At 46.1% G+C, this 18,651-nt stretch overlaps 1 protein-coding gene across 3 annotated transcripts in view; it reads left to right on the plus strand.

Moving 5' to 3' along the window:
* The window catches only part of B3GNT2 (UDP-GlcNAc:betaGal beta-1,3-N-acetylglucosaminyltransferase 2), a 70,976-nt gene that overhangs the window by 24,318 nt on the left and 28,007 nt on the right, over positions 1-18,651 (plus strand). The window contains exons 1-2 of one of the 3 annotated variants that reach the window (XM_078596165.1): positions 8,890-8,980; positions 11,737-11,945. In XM_078596165.1, the coding sequence (XP_078452291.1) occupies positions 8,955-8,980; positions 11,737-11,945 (235 nt within the window). In that variant the 5' untranslated portion in view covers positions 8,890-8,954. Of the gene's footprint in view, positions 1-8,889; positions 8,981-10,825; positions 11,010-11,736; positions 11,946-18,651 lie in introns of those variants that run through there. The other 2 variants (XM_078596167.1, XM_078596166.1) reach the window with 2 other exon arrangements.

Below are 18,651 nucleotides of genomic sequence, written 5' to 3' on the forward strand. Positions count from 1 at the left end.
CATAATTTTTTAAACCCGTAATTGTCTCGATGTACGTTTGTTAATCCACCGCTGGACGAGGGCCTCACTCACTACACCATGCAGGTAGTAGATAGGCCTCGGTAAGGTACGGTTAAAGGTAAAAACAACGAGCCTACCTTTACCCTACCTTTTACCTAACCACAATACAATCACTCTACCCTTACCTTTTACCCTTTAGCAAGGTAAGGTAAAAGGTCAAAAGCAACGAGCCTACCTTTACCCTACCTTTTACCCTTACCGAATACAAATTACCCGATTGTAGGGTAATTACTGGGGTACTACACATGAAAAAGGTTTATAACAGGTAAATGCTAGATAGAGCGCTTTATTCATCTATATATAAGGAGAATTTGTGAATATGTGTGTCTGTTCGAAATGTTTAGCATACTTCCCAATATGCAACAAACTTGAAATTTGGCGTGTGAGCAGCTTCCAGACTGTACACAATGCAAAAAGTATAAAAATAGACTTTTGTATTTTGGGGGGGGGGGCGGGGGGGCGCAATAATGGATATATTTTGCACGGCAAGTGAACAGTGATGTCACATCTGTGATGTCACCCGCATGCGGCAGGGTCACGCAGTGTGCCTGCTGACGTCACACTTCCCCCCCACCCTCCGCGTAGGCCGTATATTAAGACAAGAATCCAAGCATCGGGTGAAGCCGGGTAGTAGAGCTAGTTTAGAATACTCTCGATGATTTCAATTTTAAATGGAGGCCACGGACTGCGCCACGGAGCTTTTAGTGAGCGGTAAACAAGGTGTTTACGGTAAACAAGGTGTTTACGGTAAACAAGGTATTTACTGTGTAATACTTCGCGCTACCTTTACCCTACTGGGTAATTCTTCCGCGCTACCTTTACCCTACCCTTTACCTTACCCCTTGGCATGTCGACACCTTTACCCTTTACCTTTACCCTTTTACCCGGTAAAAAGGGTCCATTACCTTTCCGTGCCGAGGCCTAGTAGTAGATTACTTGACCATATTTCACCACGCTGGTCAGTGCGGTTTGGTGATGGTAGGGGGGAGTGCAGAACCATTAATTTAGCTGCACTGCCCTTTACTGGAGACAACACCTATTACGCCTTTTTTTGTGGTCGCCCACCCTGGCACTATCCAGGCTCAACACTGCTTAGCTTCCGAGCAAGGCTGGATTATGGACCGGGCCAGTGGGGCCAGTGCCCCGGGGCCTCGGACTGCCAGGGGGCCTCCAAGCCTCAGGCGGCGCGCGGTGCGTGGCGCAAGAGTTCCAAAGGAAGTTGAACGCCAGGGCCCTCAGTGCGCACAGCGCAAGCTGACCACTAGGCCCCTGGGTGCTTATAGCGTGAGCTAACCACTAGGGCCCCCCAGACCCCTCAGCGCCTACGGTGTGAGGGCCCCCAGGCCCCTTAGCGTTTAGAGAGTGAGCTGCCCACTAGGGCGCCTAGGGCCCTGGAGCTTAAAGCGTGATCTGACCACTAGGACCCCTAGGCCCCTCGGCACCTACAATGTGAGGGTCCCTGGGCCCCTCCTCGTTTAAAGCGTAAGCTGACCACTAGGGCCCCTGGCCCCCTGGGTGCTTACAGTGTGAGTTGACCACTAGGGCCCCCACGCCCCTTGGTGCATACATCGAGCGTAACACCTGGGCTCCTTGGTACATACAGTGCATGCTTAAAACGAGAGCCTCTCGGAGAGTGCAGTGCTTCTGTACAATATGCTGTGACATACTCTTATATAAGCGCACAACTTTATCTATCTGTGATGAACGCTGCACTTTCCATCGTTTTCATGCAGGGGGCGCTGCAACTTACACGCCCCCTGCATGAACGACGGAGGCACGGGGACAGACGTTCGATTACGTTGGAATCGATCTGCAGACGGCGGTATTCTCGCACGGCCAGCTCTGTCGCCTTATCTCGATCCTGCAATCCCAAACAGGTGAAAGTCCGCATCAAACCGAACCCCCCAGTAAGGCCATATACTTAACGACGAGAGAAAATTCACACGAAATGTCCTTTTCAATTAAGTCTTCCAGATGTAAAATGATATAAGCTTTTAATGAAGAAGTACAATTATCTAATTCAAAGCATAACACAATTCAAAGATGTTTAATTTTAAAACTTCAAAACGGAGCATCGGGTGCTTGAGTGAATGCATCATTCGTGTGCAATTTTTTCGTGACTTTCCTGGCTGAAGGCCATAAATGGTTGTGAGGGGCGCAGCATAACAGGGCAGTTTGAAGGGCGTCATATTATGGCAAGCCGTTCATTATTTGACTTACCGTAACTAGCTATCCCTTTATCTTAGCTGCCCTTACAACCAAATTAGCTGCACTAAAATGCCAGCTAGTGAGACCGAGGGCTCGTCGTTGACAAATCAATTATTAAAAATACACCGTGGTTTTGTGAAACATTGAAAAATATATGACAAAAGCTATATTTTTTCAAACACAAATGCATATATAAGAGACCCAATCCATATTTAAAGATTAAGGAAAACCCCATTCATTTTTTCCATAGACCCTCTGTTATTAGATCCACGGAAGTAGATAATGCTAACGTTGACATGCAGTCATATGACAATGCAAGCAACATGTCAGGAAAATACAATGGGCTACAGGCCCACCTGAAACAAAAAAAACATCTGATAGAGTATGTGCCTTACGCAGCGCATTCACTTAACTTAGTTGGTGTTAACACCTTCGACGGCAGTAGCCCAGAGGCTGACGAGTTTTTTAACATGATGCAGTCACTGTACACATTTTTCTCTTCATCCACACACAGATGGGGGAAAGTCTTTCGGAAGACAGATGTCAGTCTGATATTAAAATCGCTGTCCAGTATTCAGTGAAGTGCTCGGGCAAAGTCAACCAAGGCACTGTGGAGAAATTACACCCACATTAGAGAGGCCTTCTGTGGTGTGTGCAATGATGATAATGAGAAAATAGATACTCGAATTGAGGCCGCTAGACTTTGTGCTAAATTGGACACCTTAGAGATGATGTTCATGGCACATTTCTGGGACGTCATACTTGACCAGTTCCACGCTACAAGCATGCACCTACAGAAAAGTGACATTGACATCTCTGTAGCAGAACAGCTTTTGTCTTCGTTGAGGGATTGTGGTGGGACAGCGAGAACAGTTTGAGGCTTTTGAAAGGGCAGCCTTAAATAGAACAGGTGTCTCTCAGTCATATAAGCATGATATTCAGCGAAAGAGGAAACGCAAAACATTTGCAGATGAGAGCTCAGAGCCAGTTGTGACACTTGAGGGGAGGGAGAAGTTCAAAATAGAAACATGTTATGTGGTCATTGATAAGCTAGTGGCATGCCTTGGACATCGCTTGGACGCTTACAAGCGTTTGACCAGTCTATTTGGAGTTCTGTTTATGTCAGATCAGGTGTCTAACAGTGATGTCATAGTGGAAAGGTAAATGCACTCTCCGCTGCATATCCATCAGACCTGGACATGAACTTTGCCAACGAACTCATCCAATTCAAGTCTTTCATGTCTGACTCTGAGGGTGAGAAGTGCCCAACTAAATTGCTTGAGACGTTGCAGGCACCTAATCTGCAGTCAGTGTTCCCCAATGTTTTCGTGGCACTTAGGATTTTTATAATTTTGCCAGTGATAAACTGCCAGGGTGAGCGGACATTTTCCCTTTTCGGCAGAATAAAAAATGAGCTGTGGAGTAGCATGTACCAAACACATCTCGGCTCATTGTCACTTATGTCAATAGAGTCAGACCTTGTCAGACAACTAGATTTTGACGATCTAGTGGATGATTTTGCGAGGAGGAAGGCAAAAAAGACACCAATATAGGAAAGCGGAGGGTGGGGGGGGGGCTCCAAAAGACATGTGCCCAGGGGCCTCACGGGATCATCATCCGGCCCTGCTTCCGAGAGCTAACACGATTGTTATATTCTCAGTGATTTTTGCTAAAGGCTTCTGTTAATAGCGGTATAAAATGTGATTAATACTTAATTTGTGAAACAGCGGAAGGGTTAGGAAAGCCATAGTGAAACGATCCATGTGATTGTGATCAACTTGTATGATAGTATGTGCTGCAATTATAATATATTTTTTGACAAATCGCACTGTGCCTAGGGCCTACGAATACTAAAGGATCTACGAATTTTTTTTTACCATGTTTTTTTTTTATATGTTTATAGCAAGGATAGACAGTGTATATACAAAGAGGCAGTCATGTCAATCTTTTTTTCACAAGGTGAGAGAAACTAACACTATAGATTAACTTTCAAGATTTTTTTAATTGCAAAATTACCAACAAGACCTTCAAATGGTGTTTTTAACACAATCTCATTCTTAATAGAGAGTAGCGCAATGGAAGACAAGCGTTGTTGTCCTATGGTTGGTCGGAGACAGTTTTTTTTAGCTTTAGTTTAGAAAAAGAACCCTCCCTTTCACAATTCGTTCCCAAGATAGCAAGATACATCCTTAGAGCAATGTAAACATTCAGAAAGCTGCTAATCAACTTATCGGATGTGTGGGCTTTGAGCATATCTGTCACTATTATTTTTATCTGTATACAAATGCAGGAAGAACAGGAATTCATTGGTGAATGATTTTTCAAGAGCTGCTGTATATTCAGCAACCAAAGCATTGGCCAGGATAACAATTTATACTGTGGATAGTGATCTATCTACAAGGAAACTGAATCCATCATTGAATCTGGCATATGCATTTTGCCGTTTTCCATCTCAAAATCTGCAGTGACTTCTGTCCAGAGTGCAGGATCGCTGGCAGGCCTACTAGTAAAGTCAGCATCTGATGTTAGCTTTGGAGTCTCTGTGATTATGTCACCACATCATCTGCTTCCAAAGGGGCATAAACCTGTTTCTTCACTTGATCTACCCTCTACGTGCGAATGAGATTCTGCTTCAAAGAACAATATGTTCCAAAGTTTCACTATTATCATGATCCAACTGTATAATTAATGGTGATGATTCCATTGGAGGTTTTGCACTACCACTCTTCGCATTCTTGATCATGAACTTCAGAATAGATCTCTTGATCTATTTCAATGCTTCATCTTTTTTTATTGTTTGTTCCTCTATTTGTGTCCCGACTTATGCTTTCTTGTATATCCATCTGACATATTGGAAGATTGGGGAGAGTGGTATCATTTAAAAAAACACAACAAAAACTAAAAAAAATTCTCTAAAAGATTGAAATTAAACACGATTAAATGATTTGAAAGAAGAAATACACAAAGCAAGACGCTCATAACATTATCTGAACAGCTAGACCAAACATCAATATAAGGCAGAGACTACCAATAAAGGAAAAATGCAATGACACTAAAATTCTATTAAGTGTCGACCTAAGGGCTAAGGCACTAAATGTGTTTTGTCTTCTAATTTAGCCTAAAATAGCAGTCAAGTAGCACTTGTCCCTGCCACTTCTGAAATTATAATAAGGTAAACTGGCAGAATAGGCAACTTATTTTTCTATGCAGTAATTTTTACTAAATAGTGTATTTTATAAAAATGTAGTGCTCGACTTGACACGACAGCTTCTTGCTTTTCTCTCTCATTTTATTTCGCTAATACCGATCAACATTCCTCCAGCTAACACCAATCAACATTCCTCCTGCGCGCTCGCTGCTCGCTCGCCGCGTTCCGCCGACCTCGCTCGCTCCGCGTCTTTCCTCCGTCGACTCTCCTCTCCACTCTCTCCGTCACAGTTCAGCCGCTCTTTATCGGCTCCCCCGTCACACTCAGCCGTATCTCCATCAGCTTCTCGACCACACTCCAGCCGCTTTCTGCTGGCTTTACCGTCACACTCCAGCCACCTCTGCTGGCATCTCCACTGCTACCCTACACTTCTCCACTGCTACCCTACACTTCTCCACTGCTACCCTACACTTCTCCACTGCTACCCTACACTTCTCCACTGCTACCCTACACTTCTCCACTGCTACCCTACACTTCTCCACTGCTACCCTACACTTCTCCACTGCTACCCTACACTTCTCCACTGCTACCCGATACTTCTCCACTGCTACCCTACACTTCTCCACTGCTACCCTACACTTCTCCACTGCTACCCTACACTTCTCCACTGCTACCTGACACTTCTCCACTGCTACCCGATACTTCTCCACTGCTACCCGATACTTCTCCACTGCTACCCGACACTTCTCCACTGCTTCTGGCTCCGCTGCTTCAGCTCCAACATCCTTCTTCTCTTCCCAGGCGCGAACTTCATCTGCTCCAAAAACCCCTCTCTTTATCCCCGAGCCAATTAATCTCCAATTAATCTCCAATTAATCGGTGGCATCCCCCGCGACGCCACTCGCCCCCAGCCCCTGCTGGCACCTGCCCCGTTTTCCAGACAACATGGCGCCACTTAGCGACAACAACAACTTCCCGGCCAATCAGCGCCCTGCGTCCTTAATCGCCCCTTACCACCTGTTACTGTCCTCAGACAGCCTGGCACCACATTTGGACAATAACAACTCCCAGCAAATCCGGGCCCTGTGTCCTTAATTGCCCCCTACCCATCTCTGACCTCATGCCTAACAACAACAACAACAGCCTCGACCTCGTTTGCTCCCACTGTACCCTGTGTGAGTACACCCACTCATGCGTGGGGCGCGTATTTCAGGCACTACAAAAAACACTAATTACAAAAAAAAATCATTATTGCCACTTAATTTGTTTGGCTGCTCGTAGCAATTTCTTTGTAGTGGTAACAAGTCGTTGACTTGATGTAAGTGAGGCATATTATAACAAACAAATCTTCAAGCTTAAACGAAAGTAAAGCAACATGGCACTTGTCCTGTAAGAACATTGAATTTGTTATCGATGAAAATGAACGGCATCCTTTTAAAGCGGCATCATCCGATATGATAATCATAGTAAAAAATTGTTGATGACATGTTCACTTACAATATTTTAGGTCATTTAAAATTAAATCTGCTTATCTGTGGCACACAGCGCGTTCCCATTGAATTAGGGCACAGACTAAATAATTTACGTATCAGCAGTAACAACATCTGTCCAGCGGCTGGACGAAGTACACATGAAATAAGCGGAGTGACAGTGGCGGTAGTAACACGGGGCAGCAGCAGTAACAACTGTTCAAAGTTATCACTGAAGGCTTAGGAAACAGAAGTGCCTAGGGCCTACAAGCACCTTAATCCGGCCCTGTAATTAGCAGTGCACTCTTGCACACTTACAAAAGTTACATTTTACAAGGGTACCTTTGAAGCATAGCATTTGCTACAAATGTCACGTACACTATGTGCGTGAAAATAATAATCGTGAAGCAGATAATAGTTCCTATAAATTAAAATGTATACTGACATTTATACAATACTCTGAGAATTTCCTTTGAAAATGTTGTGCTTGTACTTGTTGTGCTTGTACTCAGGGATGAGGCCACATGTGGTGGGGTAAAGTGTCCTCACACCTCTCCCAGGATGTCTGGTCAGCCGAGAAGAGTTGGCCAAAACACCCTCTAAGAGTTTTTTTTTAGAGCTCCCTCTAGAGGGGGCCCTTCTGCCAGCAGTGGCATGAGCAGAACATTGCAGGGCTACACCTGTATTTAAGGAAATATTATTCGTGTTTAGGGTATTTGCATTGCAATCACTCACATCTCCATTCACAACTACAGTTGGAAAATTCTGACCCTTATGATTTTAATCAGGCTCATGTAACTCACACGAATTCCGTTCAGTGGCTACGGCTAAACTTTCCATTCATCACTGGTATCGTGAAGCACAGGCTATTGAACTCACGCAGTGGAAGGCAGAAATGTAAAACCGAAGTTACTTCTACAATATTTCTTTAAAAAAAAAACTATCTGGAAATATCTCTGATGATGATTGCTTGTGTTGCAATCGAAACGTCGTGATTTATTTTTTTATTTTATTCCTACGTGACTTTACCGAAAGAACCCGAGGGTATGGAAATATCTTGGAAAGAAAAATCCTGCTCATATGAGCCTTGAAGTACTGCTCATTCCATTCACAGCCATGTTGCTTGTGTTGACATTCCACATTCATTATGACTGGGGGAGGCGGGGGGGCGAGTCAATCCATTTAATAGGACAACCACTTTGGGTCATGACTTGATTGGTGTTTTTATTGTTATTATTACACGCTTTTATTTAACTCTGTTGTCGTATCCTCAAAAAGTATTGTAACTCAATTTTGACCCACTTCCCAATGTGCTATCGACTGCAAACTTCGTATACGTATGTCATACTGATGACAATACTATATTCTATCATAAAAAATCCAAATGATATATTTTTTTACATTTTACACACTTTTATTTAACTCTGTCTGTTGTATCAAATTTTGTAACTCTATTTTAACCGTCTTCCCAATGTCGTATCGACTGCAAACTTAGTATAGGTATGTCATACTGATGACAATACTATATTCTATCATTGGAAATTATAAAATATATTTTTAAACAATCTTTTTTACGGGTATAATTGTCCACGCTCAACTCACGTTGGCTGTAAATCACCACGGTCCCTTACGTTATGGCAAGCCTCGGGGAGCCACGTCGAGGGGCGGGGGTGGTGGAAGGAGGGGAGGGGCGATGAGGGAAGGGAGCACGGGGAGGGGCGATGGGGGAAGGGAGCACGGGGAGGGGCGATGTTGGGGGGGGCGATGGGGGGGAGGGGCGATGGGGGAAGGGAGCACGGGGAGGGGCGATGGGGGAAGGGAGCACGGGGAGGGACGATAGGGGGGAGGGGCGATGTGGGGGGGGGCGATGTGGGGGCGATGGGGGGGAGGGGCGATGTGGGGGGGGGGGGGCGATGGGGGGGAGGGGCGATGGGGGGGAGGGGCGATGGGGGAGGGGCCCTGACGCTGTGGCAAGCTGCGGGGCCCACGTCCTGGACTCGTGCGCTGCTTTCACAACGACAGTCGAACATTGACGATGCCTCCCCATGGCACGACACAGCTACTGCTGAATGGCTGCTGTGCATGCAAAAACAAGGTAGCTCACTCTGTTGTTGTTATTGTTGTCGTCCTTGTCGTTGTGCTTGTATGCTCAAATATTGCACCTCAATTTTAACACACTCCCCAATGTCGTATCGGCTGCAAACTTTGTATAGTTGTGTCATATTGATGACAATACCATATTCTATCATGAAAAAAATTATCTTTTTACACGCTTTCTATGAACTCACTTCTCAAATCTTGTAACTCAATTTTAACCGTCTTCCCAATGTCGTATCGACTGCAAACTTGGTATAAGTATGTCATACTGATGACAATACTATATTCTATGATTAAAAAGAAAATAAAGTATTTTTAAACATTCATTTTTATAGGTTAGATGTTTCTGCTTGGCTCTAATTGTCCACGGTCAACTGACGTTGGCTGTAATTGTGGAGTTCTGACATTACTCATACGGTACATTTCATTAAAGCGTTGTGTTAAAAGTATTTTTAAACACAGTATTACTTATTTCTTGTCAACGATGAGCAGTGTGGATGTGTGGAGCGAGGTGTAATGATTGCCTGGCGGCCCTTTGGTGTACTTGCAGTGGCTTTGTCTCCAACATTAACTGCTGCTGACACTTGAGCTACTCACATCTCTAAACATTTCTAAAACATTCTTGGTTCTTTCGGTAAAGTCGTGAGAATTTTATTGTTTTTTTTTATTATTTCCCTTCTACGTGGCTTTGCCTAAAGAATCCCTGCAGTCACGAAAGCTTTAAACCTTTATAAAGAGTTTGCCTTTAGAGGCTAACCCCCCTTTTCCTGATGACGACCGCTTGTGTTGCGATGAAAACGTCGTGTTTTTGTGTTTATTTTTATTACTGAAAGAGCCAGAATAAGTCTACATTATAGACTGCCAGTACACTCACTCAGGTTCAGTTTAATAACCAGGCTACAGTCTACATTATAGACTGCCAGTACACTCACCAGCTTCAAAACCATTGCTACAGTCTACATTATAGACTGCCAGTACACTCCGCTTAATAACCAGGCTACAGTCTACATTATAGACTGCCAGTACACTCACCCAGCTTAACCAGGCTACAGTCTACATTATAGACTGCCAGTACACTTACCCAGCTTAACCAGGCTACAGTCTACATTATAGACTGCCAGTACACTCACCCAGCTTAATAACCAGGCTACAGTCTACATTATAGACTGTCAGTACACTCACCCAGCTTAATAACCAGGCTACAATCTACATTATCGACTGTCAGTACACTCACTCAGGTTCAGCTTAACAACCATTGCTACAATCTATATTATAGACTGCCAGTACGCTGACTTTTAATATTTGTATTTTAGTTTTTCCATCTATGTGACTTTACCGAAAGAAACAAAGAATATGACCACGGAGATGTACAATGTATGGCCAAATTATATTTTAAAAATGTGTCAACACACTCAACATATTAGACAATACTGTACATTCAATCATTCGTGTAGAATGAAGAAGGCCCATTGCCGGAAACGTCGCCTGCTATATACTTTTCCTTTTAAGGCTACAGAGTTCCTGACAAATGTGTTAAGTAAAAAAAAGTATTACACTCATGGCTAAATAAATCATCCGTGTATAAAAAAAACCACATTCGCGTGCTTGTGGCTAAGGGTCGTACAGTTAGGTACTGTAAAACCAAAATAAATAAATAAGCTAACGAAAAAATGCATTAAATGTTGAGACTGCTGCTGTGAGGATGTGGCTTTGAGGTTGGCTGTGTGGAGCAGGAGGAGGAGGGAGGAGGAGGAGGAGTGGATGGAGGCGTGTGGGTTTGGGGGCTCTCTGAGTCACGGTGCGCATGCTGCATTCGCCTGGGGGGGTGGGCAGCAGGAGGAGGAATAGGCAGTGGTGGAGTGGGGGAGGTAATGGTTGGTCGACTTCATGGAGGAGGAGGAGTGTATTGAAGAGCTGATGGAAGAGTTGGAGTGGAGGATGGAGGAGTAGTTTACTAGTCGACGGGACGGACCGAAGTTAGTGCGCGGAGTAGGTCGGGGCTTTCAGAGTCATCCCAATCTCACCCGGTAAGCGATGCCTCCTGGGGATATTCATGTTGAGGTGTTATTAGCATCGTACTGAGTGCTGGGGAGAGAGGTGAGAGCGGTGGGGAGAGGTGAGTGGTGGTGGGGGGAGATGAGTGGTGGTGGTGGTGGGGGAGATTCGTGTTGAGAGGAGATGAGTCCTGGGGGGTAGGGGAGGAGATGAGTGCTGGGGGGAGGAGATGAGTATTGGGGAGAGGTGGGTGGGGGGGAGAGGTGAGTGGTGGTGGGGGGGAGATTCGTGTTAAGAGGAGATGAGTGCCGGGGAGTCGTAGCGCACGCAGCCTGTGTGTGGGAGTTCCGCGTAAAGTCGCAAAGTGGCGCACACACTAACACACACACTAACACACTAACACACACACAAACACATAAGCACACTAACACACACACAAACACTAACACACACACACTAACACACATACACACACTAACACACACCCACACAAACACACACGCGCGCCCTTTCCACAGCAGAACCAGATTGTTGCGAGATTACGAGTCACAGGTCCACGCACCACGTCAACACGTGGATCCGGTCTTTGGGAATTCCCTGCCACGGCGCCAAACGCCGGTCGGCTCGCGAGGATCGCGATCGGAACGTCTCCCCGCTGGGCCCCGTGTGTGTGTTGTGTTGTGTCCCAGCCGCTACGGCAGTGCCGACTGAGCCGCGTGTCTCTCGTCTCTCCCTCCCTCCCACCACCACCCCACAAAGAACTCTGCTCGCTTCTGGTAGCCGCCTCCTCCTGGCCTGCCCCTTGCTGCCCAGCGGGGCTCCGAGTGATAAACAGAGCTTCCTCCACCTCGCCGGAGAGAGGTCCCGGCTCCCCGCGTGTCGTGCCTCCGAAGGAAGGAGGGAGGGAGGCGTCTCTGAGACCTCGGATCGCGTCTCCCATCGCCACCGACGCCACCGCCGTCCGCACGGTAAGGGACGCGCTCACAGAGTGAAGGTGCGCGCGCCTGCGTGATGGTGGTGGTGGTGATGATGATGGTGATGAGTGGTGGTGGTGATGAGTGGTGATGATGAGTGGTGGTGATGAGTGGTGTTGGTGGTGATGAGTGGTGGTGGTGATGAGTGGTGGTGGTGATGATGAGTGGTGGTGGTGATGATGAGTGGTGGTGGTGTTGGTGATGATGAGTGGTGGTGGTGTTGGTGATGATGAGTGGTGGTGGTGTTGGTGATGATGAGTGGTGGTGGGTGTTGGTGATGAGTGGTGGTGATGAGTGGTGGTGATGAATGATGATGGTGGTGGTGGTGATGAGTGGTGGTGATGAGTGGTGTTGGTGGTGAGTGGTGTTGGTGATGATGAGTGGTTTTGGTGATGGTGATGATGAGTGGTAGTGGTGGTGATGAATGGTGGTGGTGGTGGTGTTGAATGGTGGTAGTGGTGATTTCCGCACGGGGTTTCGTGGCATGGTTCGTGATGGCAGTGACGATCGCGGGGTGAATGATACTAAACAGGTTAGTGATGGTGGGGTTAGTGATGATGATGGGGTTAGTTATGGTGGTGATAATAACGGGGTTATGATTAGTGATAGTCGTGTTGATAACATCAGTGGCACGTGGAGCCCGAAGCCGTTGTTCCAAGGTCGACTCAGCCTTAAATTAGTACGATGTGTAACCAGTGCAATTTCTAACATGTTCAATAGGGGGGGTTAAAATACATCGGTGTTAAACAACCGGCATGGTGAAGTATGGGCAAACAACGCAACTGACCGACACATTTTATTCATTTAATGATATGCAATAATCAATACAAATATATTGACACATTGAAATTTAAAAAAAACTATTTAACACGCAATAGGTGACGTAGCATTCTCGTGTTATATGCACTTTTAAATAAGGCCTCATCATAACGCTTGCATGTATAGTACGTGTCCAACCATTCTAATCGGAGGTGATTGTTACCTTGAGAACCCTCACCGAGTCTCAAGACCCCCCCACCCCATTTTTTTCAGGGCGTACTGCTACTTTGGGATGTTTGACCAAATTCCAATCGTGCTTTGCCGGTGGCTCTTTTGTGTGAGCTCCGAAACCAGATGGAGGTGGTGGGGGACGCACGTAAAGCAGCTCCCCTGCTTAGTGATTCAAGAATCCACGGCTGTACGATATTTCCCATTTCCTTGTCACCTTCCCCCCCCACAAGCAGCTACATCACCTGGCGTGTATACTATTCATACGCAATCTCATATTTAAGCACTAGCCAGGGTCAACACTCGCATTGTTCAATTGCTCCGATAGCGAGGGACTATTTGCGTTTGATGATAACTTGTGTGCTCTTGGTTATTGGTTTTACTGTGAAATATATTCCAAGGAAATGACCCGAAAGGTGCGCGCTGTCCTGTGGACTAAAGCAAGGGAAAAAATCTAGCAATGGCAATTCATCCGACTCCTCCGCCACGTAAAACCTCACCGTGTGTAGGCAAAAGACATCGCGTATTTTTTTTTTGTAGAGACAGAAGCGGCCGCCGGCTATGCGCGGTTCTGACCAGTACTACAGTGTGCCGGGGTCGGCCTCACAATAGTTGCTTGCTTCACAGCACTTGTTGTTCCCTCTTTTCTTGAAGACAACTCGGGGGAGGGGTTGTTGGGTCTTTGTTTCCTGTTGGTGGTGGTGGAGGAGGAGATGAGTGGCAGCGCACCTAGCCCATCTTCTTGTCTGTGGTGTTGAGCCATGCTATGGCGGCTGCTAAAGGTGCGTTTAGAATATGTGGCTGCTTTACATTTCCACACGATAAGCCACTTGGTTGAGCAATCTTTGGTGGCCAGGTTCGCTTCTGAAAAGAATAACTAATAGCTCGGTGGACTTTACCTAATAACACTCTTGGGTTATTTCGGTAAAGTCACGTAGAAAAAAATTAAATAATAAAGAACCAAAGAGTAATTCCTGCAGTCATTAAAGCTTCGAATCTAGTTTTTTACTTGGTAAAATAAAACAAATACACTTGCTTTCATTTAAGGTTATTTATTTGTAGTTATTTACTTGCCTTTCCTATACTTTGCACTCCGTTTTTAGTCCTGTTTGTTGTAACTTTCTGACGTCCCTACTGGGCATCTGAAAAAAAGAGCTTCACAGCTCATGGGATTTCTCCAGGAAAAATTAAGATTCTAATTGTGATTCTGCGGCTAGTACAGCACGTGGATCCAGTCTCCCACGATACACTGGTGCATTGATCCGGTGGTTATCGCCGCGCGTGCAAATGTGGCTGTCATGAGACGCTCGGGATGGGAGATTCGCCCGACACTAATCCTGCTGCTATAAGCATATGCTGCGAGGTGGTAGGTTGGCGAGGAGATGGGTGCCAGCACCACAGGCATGGATCATTGAATCCATTTGTGTGCATGTTTGAATGTTAGTCATGTAGGCGTATGTGCACGCGAGGGTGTTTGTGGCATGATACCTTGTGTGTTATGTTTAAGTACCATACTTGTTTGCTTTTCAACGAAACGGCAAGGGCTGAATTTGTACAACTCCGTTTGAACAATGAAAGCTTACATTTCAAACGTATTATTCTGGGGTGAAACTCAGCGCGTGCGTTTTATGTCAAACCAGAATATAAAAAAACGCTTCTATTGTTGAAAACCATACTTACATAGAAGACAGTGTAGGCACATTATTTGGTGATTCTACGTTGGTAGTGTTGCACAAGCATACATATCTCCTGCACCTTCTCTGGTTTATCTATGGTGTGAAGGACCATTGTCTGGAACGTTGCCCAATAGATATATTTTTTTCTCTTCAAGGTGTTGTTATTGACCAATTCATTGTGTTATACATATATACAGTACTATATATACAAATAAAACGTGGCAACAAATATCGTGCCATAGGGTGTTCGTGTATTTGATACCTTTGTAAGCAACCTGTCTTTGTGAGTACGTATTGCAGTTATGAATTCACGTTTGTTGTTTAACTAGGTGAGAACTCCAGAGACCAGGATACGTCTAATTTGCCAGTGACCTAGGGCATTCGTCTGCCAGTAGGGGGTAATGATTGCTATCTAATCCCAATTGAGTACTGTGATTTGTGGTGTAATTTTTTAATTTAGTAAATGTGGACCTTGGCGAGTTGGGGCGTGAGCGTGGGAGTCAATATGCAGTGCAGGAAATGTGCAAGTCAATAAAGACAACTCATTGCTGCCTGCCTTATAACATAAAATATGAAGTGCCCCGACGTTTTTGCCATTGACCCTTCAGACACCACTTCGAACATAGACCCTAATATTTATACTACAGCACAGGGTATGTGTAGTGACTGACTCAGAAGACACTAAGAGTAGGAGGCACTGTTTATTAAACGGCCTTCACAGTTCACACTTTAGTAACTACGGTTCCCAGTCAGGACAGCTGGCAGACTGCCTGACTGGCGACGCCGAGATGGTGAAGACGCAGACGGTGACGAAGACTCCAGCAGCACGACAGGAATCCCACTCCACACGACAGCCCCGAGGTCCTCTCCCGGGGCCCCTCTTATACTGTCAGCGTGGCCTGGCTACGCCCCGGCCACGCCCCCCTTCTGGAACCTACCAGCGGGTTCTCGATGTGCCCCTTTCGTAACCTTTCCCCTCGTTCCCTCTCTGGTCTCACGTGGCCCGCTGTCAGTCAGGGCTGCTGTAGCTGTAGATCCCCTTCTCTGCCAGCAGCCAGCGCTATGCTGCTAAGTGACCGAATCTATGTCACTACATATGTGTTACGACTTTTAAGCCATCGGTTCACCTTTGTTGAGGGCAGCACAAAACAATACCCTATGAAAATCATAGGCCCCCATGTGTTACAGTTGCCGTGTACCTACGTGTGTATGTAGGTGTGTGTTGTATATCCCGTAGACACTCACGCAGTGTTGTACATACCGTAAAGCACTCAGTGTGTGGTTGCGCAGTGGTAGGAACCCAGCGACCTGCTTTTAATTCCAGTTCATGACCAGTGACGATTACCTGAACTGCTCCTGACCCCCCACCCCACCTAGGTTGACTCAGCCTCACATGAGTACCTGGTGCGTTGTGTTAACATCGCCACTTGGGAGATAAAGTTCAGCCTGGCATGGTACTGGCCATCCACCGTGTGCCGTCCGTAGCCAACCGTGCTCACTGCAGAGGCCGCAATCGGGTACCCGATACTTGTACCCTACCCGATACCCGGCTACCCGTACCCGGCCGGGTACGGGTACCCGTTTGCGACCCTGGTGCGGCCGGGTACGGGGACGGGTAGGCGGTGAGTCACTAGTGAGTAAACGTTTGTCACTCATTTCGGGTACGGGTACCCATTTGCGACCCTAGTGCGGCCGGGTACGGGTAAGGAATCAAAACCCGTTTGTGACCTCTGGCTCACTGGCAGCACCTGCTCCCTGTGAAGACGATATACGGGGCGATCTTTGTCTTTTTTGTGATGGTCACTTTCACACACTCACGCTGAGATTATCAGACTCGATTCTGCGGCTCCCCTATGTCAACTCAGTCTTCGTGATTTACATCGTTTGGTGTACAGTATAAACATCAGCGCTGAGAAGACAACGGCGGTCGGGTGTGTGGGTTAGCTGGCTTTCATGGGCACTCACTCGTAGCACTTGCCCTAACAGCCTGTAATGAAGGCTATATGGGGGATCTTTGTGTTTGTGTGTGAAAACGGTAATTGTTTTTTATCATAATAACCACACAATGTTAATATATTATTCAAGAGGAAACGCTGTTGAAATAAAGACTCAGGCGTGTATTGAACAAAAATGTGATAGCAAATGTTAAGGTGGTCAAATGTCATGTAGCGTGTTCTTTTAAAGAGTAAGCATGGTTATGGATTTTTTGGAGTATTGGTTTAAGCTTGCTTTTCAAAACAGAAGCCTGGTTGTCCTTAGTTGTGTGACCTCCGGAGAAAGGGATTATACTGTAGTTTTTTTTATGGAAGAAACTACAGTGCAGTAATTACGTAACATATCTTCAAACATTTGAGGAAATACCACGTATTTTTGTAATCCCATTGTCTCTCTATGAGGAGGTAGAGACGAGACGGCTTTTAATGTTATTAAAACCAGGGCATGCCACTTAAGAGTGTTGAACCAATGTCTATGGGCCCACGGGTGGTGCTGCTCCATCTCTTATGGTGACATTTAATGAAAACCCAGTTGTCATGCTGTAATTGTTGAGGTTACTCTCTTGCTACTGTGGCTGCTGTGGCCTCCAGGCGTCTCCAAATATTACAGCATAGGGGAGAGGTCATGTTTATATTTTAGTATTGTACAGCAGTAACAGTAAAGGAGAACGATAACCATTTGAAGGAGACCTCAATGCCACTGGCCATGGGGGTATACATATATTTATGTTATCTCACTTCACAACACTGGGTAGTGCTGATTGGTGGTGGGATTGGGCCACAACAAGTTCGAATATCACCGCACACTGATGATGTTAGCATGGCCAGGAAATTCATACCTAAGTGTTCAAACCACTGCATCACACCCCTTGGTCGTAATAAATTAAATGAAATACATAGGGATCTGATCTCGATCCCATTATCTTTAGGGCTTGTTTGTCTCCAGTAGCCAGGCTCATACATGAATATGCTGATGATACTCAGCTCTACATCGCTTTGAAAACGTCTGGTACAGGGAGTCTTCGATCTACGAACATCCGACTTACGAACACTCGTACTTACGAAGCAGCTTCTATGAAATATTTAAAAAAACATTGCTTTAAAACGCGAAATCGCAATTGCAAACTGAACCGCGGAACTATTTTGTTCAGAGGTGCGATTCTCCGCGAGATGTATACACTCACTCATGCTGGGAGTGAGCGTTTGCGTGCACGAGCGGAACGCTGGGCAGCTAAAACGCAACAAGTTGGCACAGTAGGGGGTACAGCTGGTGCATCTACTGGTCATCTCAGTCAGCCAACCCATGCCACCTGTGTCTGTCCCGAGACCTCAAAGTGCACCTGGCCTGGCACAGGCACCGTGGTGACGTCACCGTCACTTAGTGGCGCATGGTGGGCATTGGTATTGGAGTGGTAGCATAGCAGTTACCGTGTTACGCTACGAAAGCGGTGACCCGAGTTTGATTCTTGCTCATGGCCAACACCAGTACCTGGTGTGGTGTGTGAACATCACCACTGGGGAGACAAAGGCGGCCGGGCGTGGTGCTGGCCACTCACCCCCTCGTGTTCTGTGCTGGCTATTGCTGCTCGCTAACAGAACTTGCCAAAACAGCCTGTTAAGGCTACACGGGGTATCGGTGTTGTTGGGGTGTGTGTGTGTCTTTGTATGTGTCTGTGTGCACGTGTGCCCCCCCCCCGTGTGTGTGTTTGCACAATTGTGGTGACTGATTTGCAGAGGTGTGGACTCGAGTCATGTGACTTGGACTCGAGTCAGACTCGAGTCATGAATTTGATGACTTGCGACTCGACTTGGACTTGCATAACAATGACTTTGTCCCACCTATGAGATGTGGACTCGAGTCATGTGACTTGGACTCGAGTCATGAATTTGATGACTTGCGACTCGACTTGGACTTGCATACCAATGACTTTGTCCCACCTCTGCTGATTTGCCCCCCTTCTGACAAGCAAGCTATGATCGGGACTCAAGGTAAGTGAAAATAAAAGGTGTTTTTCTATTTATGTTACTTCATTGTATGTTTTA

Source organism: Lampetra planeri, chromosome 7, assembly GCF_965212315.1.
Source record: "Lampetra planeri chromosome 7, kcLamPlan1.2.h2, whole genome shotgun sequence".
Taxonomy (NCBI): domain Eukaryota; kingdom Metazoa; phylum Chordata; class Hyperoartia; order Petromyzontiformes; family Petromyzontidae; genus Lampetra; species Lampetra planeri.